Below are 11422 nucleotides of genomic sequence, written 5' to 3'. Positions count from 1 at the left end.
GTTTAACCAATATATTTAATCCACTGGAGGAGTGTATACCTTGCCAATTATTGCCAAAGTCAGGAGGTAGTTATTGACAAAGTAAACAGTTTCTACTCTAAGACAGTTAATGATTTACATGATAAGCAGGAAAAAACAATACACATTCCCCCATACTTCAGAAGATGATTTTGTGTTTGGAGGAAGTGTCAGTTAACTTCCTCATCCTGTGGAATTATAATTACAATATTTAAAACAAAAAAATATTGAAAAGAATATTTAAAGAAAAGATTCTAAAAGAAAATAACCAATACATTTGAGAGAATCTAACAGTGAAATCAGCAATGGCCTTTAACAAATGCAGCGACAACACATTCCTTCTCAGTTTAGAGATTCCATTCTTCTCCATTTTAAAATGTTACTACCACATTTATTATCTACACAAAGTTGCATGGCCATATTCAACAACACTGTATTGGCAACTGACTTTCTGAAGTAGAGTCAGTAAGATGTCTCAGGGGCAGAATGTCTATTTCTAATACACTGAACTCTGTAAAGTCTAAGAAACTAACAAGACAGACTTACATGTGCATAAATATCCTAGTTTAAGGCTTCTCTTTAGTATTAAAATGGTGTTTGTCTTGGCCACAAGGAGAGAAACTGTATGGGTTTGGTGTACTCTACAGAAAAGTCAACATTAGTAAAGGGAACATTTTAACAGGTGACAGCTTTTCATTTTAAGGAGAAAGAACATCACACAGTGCTTGAGTTTTTCCCTCCTGTTATGCCACCAGTGGTGGCTGAGAAGACGCTGTTCTTCCAACACGTAGAAAGGTAAAAGGTGCATTTCCTGCTTCATAAAGAGAGGCAAAGGTATATGAAGAAGGTTGTTAAAAAAACCAGGAGGGCTTAGGTTTGGGTTGTTTTTTTCCTCACTCCAGTAACTGCTACACTTTAAGTCAGTAAAATACACTTGCAGGAGGCCAGAGAAGCTGCTTCCTAATCACCTCAAAAAAAGTAGGTCAAGTAATTTATTAGCAGTGGACATACTCAGGAAAAAAAAGAAAAAGGTGGTTTAGAGACCTAATGTAATACCAATCTTTGCAAAGGTTAAAAGCATCCAAGCTGCTGTCCTGCTTATACTGTATTAGAACATAATGTGATTTTGTGGTTGCAGAGTTATAAATAAAATACCATCATTTGGGAAATACGGGGGGCAGGGGGTGTTTTGGGGTTTTTTGGTTTGTATGTTTGGGGTACCTCCCCCAGATCTGCTTTTATACACAGTTAATCCAACACATAGACAGGAATCACTGAGCTGGGACTTACTCAGTACGTGTAAAACAAGAAACCAGGAGATGTGAGACAATGCGTTAAGGGGAACAGAATTATTCTTAAAAGACACTATTCAGAAAATAGCATAAGACAGACATTTAAAGGAGCTTTACGAACCAATGAGCACTTGGTCACAGGCTAAAAATCCAGCAGCTGTGAGGCAAACTGATGTTGCAGAACAAAATTAAGTTATTACTGTGTTCTAGAAGTAATTTATAGATCTGTAGTTCATCCATTACACAGAAAACAATCAGGGCAGAACAGGTAACTAAAAAGCAGTGGTACCAGGCACACAGATTCTCTTGACCTGACCTGGTTGTACAATGCAGCAAAAAGGCTAGTTCCTTTTCTTTCTGAAGTAGCAGCTCAGACTTGACGCTTTGTGCTGCATACTCGTGGTGTTTTAGCAGATGGGAACTTCTACCTCTATGTTTCAGGTACCTATCACATGCCAATAGGTATGTATTTGAAATAAGTACTAGCATATTTCTCAAAATTAAGTGGAGGATTAAGTGGAGGAAAACACTAAAAAAGTGTTAAGAATTTGGTAACAAATACTTGGGAACACTCAAAACCAGAAGTGTTACTCTCAAAGTTCTAACGTGCAAAGGATCTCAAGGAAAGTTTACAAGCTTTATGAATAGGAAGACCAAGGGCCTTTCTGTGTTTGGCAGACACTAATAAAAAAGTAATATTCAAGCTTAGTGCTACAAAGTTTGTGACAAACACAGATCAAGTCAGCCAGGAATCTCCAACACAGAGATGAAGGCAGAACTAAGGCAAAGCAAATAAGACATGAGATTTAAGAAACTATAAACTTTTAGCATTTCTCACTTCTCCAGGAAGGTGAATCAGAGGAACAGAAGCCACATATTTCATTTACATGAGATGTATGTTTGAGAGTTATACCCTTAGAAGGCTAGAAGCGGTTTGGTTAGACTATTTCAAAAGGCATACTAGTGTAACACAGTCTTCTCTTATCTAATTGCTTTTAATCTTAAGTTCAGTTAAAAGCATCTCCGGTTCAAAAAAACCCCAAAACAACGGAATCCCAAACATATTGCATCTGTGTGTCTCAAAAGTTTGACACAGTTACTGCTCTTTAGTACCCAATACTACACAGTGAGCAGAGAGTCCTCTCTGGGTATTGTTATACTTGCACTGCATCTATCAGCTAGGGGTTTTTTTCAGTTATATATATAAAATATATTATTTATAGTCAATTTTCAGTGAGTAGTCGCAGAAATATTTGACTTACTCCTACCAATAAAAAAATAAGTTAAATGAAAAATTAAGAACAAAATTTTTTGTTAAGACCAAAAGCAAACAAAGCTTGTAACTCAATTTAGTTAAAACAACTGTAAACAGCAGCATTTTTGTAATATCACTAAGTTGGGAGAGTTGTATCTAAAAAAAAAAAACCACCACAAAAACCCCACAAACCTGCTCTAACAAGGAACTAGTGTTCTGCCTTGCAAACATCTGTGTTTAATCCATGTAGAATTTGTAAACAAGGCCTTTAGAAGTAAAGGCAAAGGTGTTTTCCTTTATTACAGTATTTAAAGGCTATCACTTAAGCATTTGGTTTCTTTTATAGGTTGTAATTTATATAATAAAAACAAGTATTTGTACAAAGATGCAGTTTCTTTTTAAAAAAGCAGATCAGTTGAGTGTTTCATACTTTAATATATAAACCAAAACATATGAAAGCTATAGAAACATTAATGTGTGCCATGTATTAAACATGTAGCCTTGTATTTTAATGCTTACATGTGTAGATTAAAAAAATTAACACAGTGGAAATTTTACTTTCAATTACCATAAACAGACCAAACTACAGAGTAGAAACACATAATTTCTGAAACTTGACAATTAGCATCACTTACTCTGTCAAACATCAGCTGGGCTTCAAGTTGTACACCATAAGCATAAGCTAACATTCTACCAATGGAAGCATTACAAAATGCGTTAAGAGAAAATACTGCCAGTAAATGAATGTCTTAGTCTATTTTTTTTTGTTTAGTAATTTATTTTTTTTAAAAGACAGTTTGAATTGGTTTTATGGGGGTGGGTTTTTTTGCTGTTCTGCTATCAAACGTCTTCTTTAAAACTGTTCTGTGAACAATAGTCACATTACAACTAAATAAAGAGACAAATAATAACAGACCAGCTGCTTTTTACATTTTAATAATTGTAATTCCCCAATGCTGTTCTTCCACTCTGCATAGGGAAATTGTTTTATTTGGCACATTAAGGATAAAAAAAGTCAAAAACTGAACCACAGTTTACAAACCTCCAATTGTAAGTTAGTAGTTATAAAGAAGAAAGCCAGACATCAACGTCATGGCAAAATTAAACACAAAAAACCCCACAGACAACATAGGGAAAAGGCTTTCCAATGATCAATATCATCAGAGCCTTCTAGCTGAAACAAAAGACATATATTATTGTTCAAACCATAATCGGATTGTTAGGAATCTTACCTCAAGTCCTGTTGTGCTCTTACAGACTGTAAATCCTCACTAAATGGCAAGGAGGCTTTAATGAACACATTTCACATTGTATAATTTTTTCTTAATCTCAAGTTTTAATGCAGATACTTAAAGATCTGTAAAGTCCTGTAAACTCTGGCTGCTTTCCAGTAGTCTGTACCAATTGCTTCTTAGGCAGCACTTTGTTTCACTTCAAGTAGTGTTTCACACTGTGGTATCTCCAAAGTCCTTGTTCCAGCGAATATATGCTTCCAGGGTCTGAGGGCTCAAACTGCGCTTTATCTTCTTCAAAGACTCAGTGAAATCCGATAGTTTGATATTTCTCATCTAAACAAAAAGTGAAAGACATCAGGATCACAAGTGCTTTTGTACTTCAGTTTTTTCAAGAAGTACTTCAGTATTCACTTTTAACAAAGCATATTCTATGACTCCTTCATCTTGATAGAAGAAAGACATTTTTTACAGTGAGAACAGTCATCCACTGGAAGGGCCTCCCCAGGGACATGGTAGAGTTCCCATCACTGGAGGTTTTAAAGATGTGGTTGGGAGGGTGCTAGATTATCTCATCTGTGTTCCCTTTCACACGAAAGGTTAGAACCAATGATCTTTCAAGGTCCCTTCCAACTTGGGCTGTTCTATGATTCTATGACCTGATGCAAGAGTCTTTTAACTTAAGACTATCAGTATTTGCTGGTTGTAAAAACTTTTGGTAATCATGTCTGCCTTGTTATTTAGTAGCCCATGAGATTGTGTTATTTCTTCTTATTTCACTAGGTGGTGCAAGCTGGTGCATACAAGAGCACAGAACTGAGTAAAGAGTAAGACATGGGATTTTTTAAACACATTGATGGCATACCTCTGCATAGCAGGAGAATAAGGTGCTGAAAGCTTAAGCACAGCTGTATTCAGACCGTAGTATGCTGTCAGCCATCCAACCTCTCTGATTCAACACATGCTTTTCAGTTGTTTGCTGAGGACATGATTGTAAGCAGACATTTCCCGTATAAAGTAACGCTCAGACATGATGGGAAATAACCAAAGCGTGTGGAACAAGCAGTCTCATTACTAAAGAAATATTAACATTACAATTGGAGAAGATTCCCCATGTTTCTTTGGGACTAGTGTTTATAGGCTATTGGAGGTAAACTTGCATTCAAAACAAATTCTCACAGATGTTCTCATCTTCCTGCAACAAATCCTTTCAGCTTATCATAGCCTTAGCCATGATCTAAGGAAAGAAAAAGGGGACAGAAAAGCAGAACAGAAAGCAACAGGGGAATTAAGTTTTGCTTCATTTTCCCCTAAATAGCTGTGGTTTGCACACACATTTGAACAGAAACTCTGACATGCAGGACCAACCTCTTCCTTTTATTTTCATGTTTACAGATGCAATTTCTGATGAGGAACTTAATCTATTTTTTGTTTCTTTATGATGGTCCATGTGAATGAATGTAAGTATTATACATATACACAAACAAATCTGTTTTAAAATCCCTCAGAGGTTCTTCCTAAGATGACTTGCTGTATGTAAAGGGGGAGGGAAAGGGTGGTGAAAATAAAATAAATCATTTAACATAATACTTCTGGGAATGTTTTGAGGGAGTAACACTGCAAGAAAATAAAAGCCAGGCTTCTGGCATCATCTGATAGGTTGATCTGATCAACTGATCAAGTTGCAGTTTGGTGTGAAGGAAAAGATAGGACAGTCAGCTGAAACTAAGACCAGGAGAAACTTACTGTTGGAAGAAGTGCTCTTAAGCCTGATAACCAACAAGCTACACAAAAGAACTTCAGACATCTGATGTTTTCTTCTCATTTGAGAGAAGGAAAATGTCTTCTCTTGACATTTGAGATTTTCTTCTCAATCACTATTTGTAAAGAATTTTCTTAAATGAAAAAGTACTAAAAAAGGGTAATACCCTCCCAAATTATGCTAGGAATTTTGTATGATACTATGTGTAAATAAAGGGACCTTAAAAGTTTCTCGTGAGCATCCGTTCTATTCAAAGGGGAAAATACAACTGCTAGAATAGCGTACCTCACTGGCAGACATGTTCTTCACTTGCTCTGGTTTTAATTCTGTAAAAATAAAGGAAGATCAGCGAGTTTCATAGGAAAACTTTCATCACTTCTGACAACTAGAGCATGTTAAAAGCACTTTTATTCTGAAAAAAACCCACAGCTAAAAATTATATATCCCTACCTCAACATGATCTCCTGTACAGAAAGGTACATGGTGTTTTTACCTCCTTTTTCCCCATTTATCAGCTCCTCAACGAGGCTGCTTGCACACTCAATCACTGCAGATACAGTACGAAGTGGTAGCAGAACTACTTCTTTATTCCTAAAGTATGGGGAACAGCACACAAGTGCAACAGAGCTGCCTTCCCCCATATATTACTCCTGGTACCTACAACCCCCGTGACCCTCAAACATGCACAATTTTCAGGAAACAGAAAGGTACTGTCAGTCAAGAATACAGAAATAAAATCAGGCAGGGCACATCGGAGTGCTTCTTGCCCTATGCAGTACTGGTGGGATCTAGGCATTCCTGTATCCTTCACCTTTTGGCATTTTTTTTCCACTTGCAATACTGTTACGGTATCGACATAATACAGCAAAATTTTCTTCTTTGTGGGTGCAAGAAAAAGAATCTAGGCAGGACTGGCAAGGCTGACATTAAAAAAACATTTAAAAAAATAAATTGTTTTATACGGAAGCCAGGAGCAGGTGGAAGAAATAGGCTGTACAACATTTCATGGTCTCTTCTCAAAATAGACTTGCATGTGAAGTGATTTGTCAGCAAAGTAAAGCCTGCATACCTAAATGCATACATTATTAATTCAACCACTCTGAAGCCACATATTCATAGTCTTAGGAGACATGATGTCTCTTGTGAGAGCTATTTAATGCAGCGCTGTTTCCCAGTTATTATGCAAGATTTTGGAAGATGTGCCTTGCAATCTCAACAGCTGAAAGTAAGTGGGTAAAAACCCATTAATTTGCAGCAGCTGCTTTCAAAGAGATAGTGCACTGGCAAAACTGCATGCTACAGGATTTTTGACTCAATTAAAAAAAATAATAAAACACACCCACAAAACATGCACAGACCTCTCCTCTCCATATATCATTTAAGAGAGTTGCAACAACTTTTATTTACACATAATAGGCTGATATTACAGAACATTTCTGCTCTGGCTGCCCTTCTGTCCTACCTCTGTCAGGTAGGACAAGATATTTCTGCAAACAGGAAATTAACATCAAATCATCACAATCTTTTCTTCACAAAATCCCACTACTGATCCCCACTAAACAAAATCATCCCCTTCATATGTGGCTACTAGACACATAATGACCAGCTAGTGAAAAGGAACAAAGAGGGGGGTGTTTGGGTTGGAGCCTATTTTTATTTTTTAGAAAGAAGTTTTCACTTTTCATTAAAACTGTATTTTTTCACAATTGGAAATGTCAGAGGAAGAAAAATTATAGGTAAACTACTTGAGTCACAACTGTCACTTGGATCACAATTCAACATTAAGAAGATTTAAATATAAAGAAGCTATGCTATTCAAACCATATCTAAAAAAAAAACCAAACACAAAATTACTTCTGTTTCAGTATTTCCTTCCTTTAGACTTGAAAGAGATCTGCCCACTTTATAAGAAAAGTAATGCAGGCAAAGACCACTATTCAAATAATAATTTAGATACAACAGAACTGACACAAGCTTAGGAAAGATGCACTAGTTAAAAATCCCACAAATCCGTGAAAAATAATTCCCCCTGCTTTCCTCATAGGGCACAAAAATTGTCTGTTTTGCATGGTGAGCTACTGAGGGTTTTTTGCATAAGGCAAATCTTAAAAAGATGTTATGAGCGACAGACCAAAATCCAATCTAAAATGCTTAATTTCAGAAGTTTAAGAGTTATAAAGATGTAGGAAAATATAATATCTCTAATATCAAGGGCACTGAGTTTTTTCAAAACCTAAATAAAAAGCTATGCAGCTTACCTCGAATAGGGCCCAGTGCTGCATCCTTTGCTAATGCGGTTAAATCACTTCCAGAGTATCCGTCTGTCATTCTTTGTCAAAGGAAAAAGCAGGTGAAAGGAGGAAGAAAAAGACAACTCAAAACGTGCTTCAAACCATATCAATTTAATTGCAGATGATTAAAATGTTACTTAGTCAGAAGTAGTATGATTTTGATGTTGTTTTGCAGTTTTATAAATCAGAAGTGCATTCAATGTAAATGACCTGTATTTAAAGTCATTCCCACATTAAAGTACAGATATTCAAGTCACAAGTAACATGTGAGGAAAAGCAAAAAGAGCAACCAGCTTGGATTTGTAAATGAAAACTAATCCCAAGCACATTTACTATTCCTGTAGCGAGAATGACCTGCCACTAGTTTGTCATCATTTTAGTTTTATCTTCATCTGCAACAAAACTAAGCTGTCCTGTACTCTTGCGACCTGATCAATACAATGAGAACCCAATACCACACACATTGATCGTGACTTGATCACATGACCAGTTTTCTGACTAAAACTATGTGCACTTTTACTTGACATCAGAGCCAGGCAAAGGGCAAAAGCAGGCATTACTAAAAATCTAACAGTGGTATTTGGCTTTGAAAATAAGTGGTAGTTTTACAATATGCCCTTAATGAAGAGCCATGGTAGTAGCTGATGAGTGGGTTCCAGGAAGTACAAAATTCTACTCATTCAGACGAGTAAATACAAATCTGAAAAGCAGCACCACTTTGCTTAGCAAGTTATAGTACAGACAGCATTATTTCTGGTGGAAGACATTTTTCAGTGTCAGAAGGTTCGGTAACAGGTAGACTATACTCTCAAAGTACTCTGCAAGCTTCTCAGCAATCGGAATTCACAGCCTGTATTTTAGCAGAGTACTGAAAAAGCCTCCTATAGCTTAACACATGGAAAATGATCTCTAGCACAGCTAAGTCTGACTTACCAACTGATTCCAACATCAAAGCCTAAACCTGGAACTGCTAATGACTGAGAACCAATTGAGGGGCTTGAGATGGCTCCAGCAGCCTGAGCCACAGCCTCAGTGGTTCAGGCAGAAGCCTGAACACTTTACACATTTAGCTTCAAGTAAGAATTATAACTAAGCTTGGAAGCTAAATGCATTGGACAGGTCCTTATTCAGAAAGAAACAGGTTCTGTAAGTGTGTCTTGCACACACTTCCCATTGATTTGGGAAATAATATAGTGTAAATGTGCAAGTATTCTGTAAGTAAACTGAAAGGAAGATAAACCATGTTATCTACTGGGGTTTATTTGTTTTTTTGTTTTATTATAAGACTGACAGACATACAGATCACCCAAATCCTCAGAACCACAAGGGGAAAAAAAAAAAAGGAAAAAACCAACAAACCAAGGACTCAGTCTCTATGGGAGCTTTTCCAAAATTAGACTTAATTTCTAAGTTAACCAATTAAATGCTTTGCAGATTAAAGGTCTCCACTGAACCAGGAAGCCACCAATATATAGTGCCAACATAAGTGAAAATTAGTAAGGGTTAATGAAAGAAAAATTTAAAACCAGAAAAACCCCAGCCAGCTTGTACAGCAGTGGCTGGCTACAGCAGCAACAGCTTCACAGCTCAGTCTTCTGGAGATCATTAATTCTGTTACAGTTTGTAGAAAAAGTTGCAGAGGAGTGAAGGAACACAAAATCATGGAGGAGGTTAAATACCTATCTCTTTTGAAATAAAGAAACATGGCAGATGAAGCAAGGCAGGACCCTCAACTCATATTTTCACTAAACCCTTTAAAAAAAAAGTGTACTTAAGTTGCAGTTGTAATTTGGTTCATAAATTTGCAGTTAGAATCCAAGACATTGTATCTTTCCTCTCGTTTGTTATTACTGCAGCCTAAATATGGCCTGAGCTAGCATCCTTCAAGTACAGAGAGAATTTATTCAGTTGGGTAGTACATCAGATTTTTGTAATGTTACTAAAAGGTTGACAACTATACATCTAAGACTGTACTCACCTCCTGTGTACTACCACAAACACAGACTGAAGTACACTCACTGGCATATTTTTGGTATCTCATGCTCTGTTTTCATTCCTTCCTGCCCCCTAGGCGCTCTACCTGCTTTTCAGTCGAACTTCTTTCACACCCATAACATTTAATTTCTGAGGGTGACAAATAGCAGTATTATATCAATCTTAATGATGAAAGTATTTTCATAATAGGAAGGGCATTTAACCCACATTTTCCCAATCAAATATGAAAAGAATCTAAAATTATCCAGTGCTTGCTCTGCTATGTTTGCAATACCTTCAACACACCTAGCAATGGACAAGCAAAGTTGCTTTTGATTTGAAATGCATGCCAAGTGCAAAACTGGTACTGCCTTTTCGCATCAGGGAGGAGAGCTGGACTGCCTGGGGGCTGGGTGGAGAAAAGCATCCCCCTCCCTCCTCCTCAGAAAGAAATGCACTGATGAGCATGTTTCAACAACAGAAACCCAGCCAGGTGGTGTACGGAAAAAACAAGCAGATTATATATAAAGCATATATAAAAACACTTTCATACAGTGTTTGTGTATGAAGAAGAAGAGGAGACCATCTTCCCAAAACACATGCAATTTATTCTCAGCAAGTGTTGTCACTCTCTGATGATTTACATTCGTTACATTTTGAATTAATAAACAGTCTGAAGGAACGCAGCAGATGTATACATTTAGTATAGTTACAAAACACTTACCTAGCTAGTTGTGCTAACTCTTTTTGGGTCAATGGACTTCCTTGCTTGCTTAGAAGATTTTTTAGCAAAATCAATCTTGTCTGAAAAGATGATACATTTATCAGATGTAAAAACTCATTTTCACATTACACTTAAAATTCTGTTGCAACAACAAAACTACGTGTTTGTCAGGTCAGCTTTTGTGCTTCACTAGTTTAAACTTGCCTATAGTGCTTTTGTGATTAGACTGTACACTATCATCTCTTCAGGGGAAGAGAGAGGAATTTTGTAATGAGATCAGGCATCAAACTACTTCTAAAGAGGCACTAAAGAAGAATAATATATTAGAATCCTCATCAAAAGCCCTAATCTGCTGTTGAGCTGAAAAAGATTAAAAGAAAGCTACTTCCATCTTTTGCAATAAACACTCCTATCCAACCAACCAAAATGTGCTCCTGCAAGCCCTACTTCAGACTTGTCCATGCCTGCCAGTACATAAGCAACACCTCACTAGCCAAGAAATAGTGAATAGCTGCTACCAGATTTGCTACTAGCACATCTAAAACAAATGCAACAACGTCAGATAGTCACCAGAATCAAAGCACAGTGTATACAACCAAGCTGGGCCAGAAGTTAATTCACAGAACTGTAATAATCCCCTATGGCAAGATAAGAATACTCCATGAAATATATGTTATTCTTTTTCATAGAATTGATCCTAAGTTGAAGAAAATTCATGGAAATGCATTTTAGGCCCCTCACTACAAGAAGGATATTGAGGTGCTCCAGCGTGTCTAAAGAAGGGCAACAAAGCTGGTGAGGGGTCTGGAGCACAAGTCTTATGAGGAGTGGCTGAGGGAACTGGGGTTGTCCAGTCTAGAGAAGAGGAGGCTGA

General features: G+C 36.9%; 1 protein-coding gene across 1 annotated transcript in view; it reads right to left on the bottom strand.

The window, feature by feature from the left end:
• Positions 1-4010: 4010 nt before the first annotated feature.
• SPAST (spastin) overlaps positions 4011-11422 on the bottom strand; it is a gene marked incomplete at its 3' end in the record, with an annotated part of 36198 nt that continues 28786 nt past the window's right edge. Inside the window, exons 14-17 of the mRNA XM_081997569.1 lie at positions 10549-10628; positions 7818-7888; positions 5845-5885; positions 4011-4133 (exon numbers count right to left, since the gene is read on the bottom strand). Coding sequence (XP_081853695.1) covers positions 4011-4133; positions 5845-5885; positions 7818-7888; positions 10549-10628 — 315 coding nt within the window. The remainder of the gene's footprint in view (positions 4134-5844; positions 5886-7817; positions 7889-10548; positions 10629-11422) is intronic.

This window comes from Phaethon aethereus (assembly GCF_964289735.1).
Source record: "Phaethon aethereus genome assembly, chromosome: 3".
NCBI lineage: Eukaryota > Metazoa > Chordata > Aves > Phaethontiformes > Phaethontidae > Phaethon > Phaethon aethereus.
The sequence above is the reverse complement of the archived record's forward strand: the minus strand, read 5'-3'. Positions and strand labels throughout refer to the sequence as shown.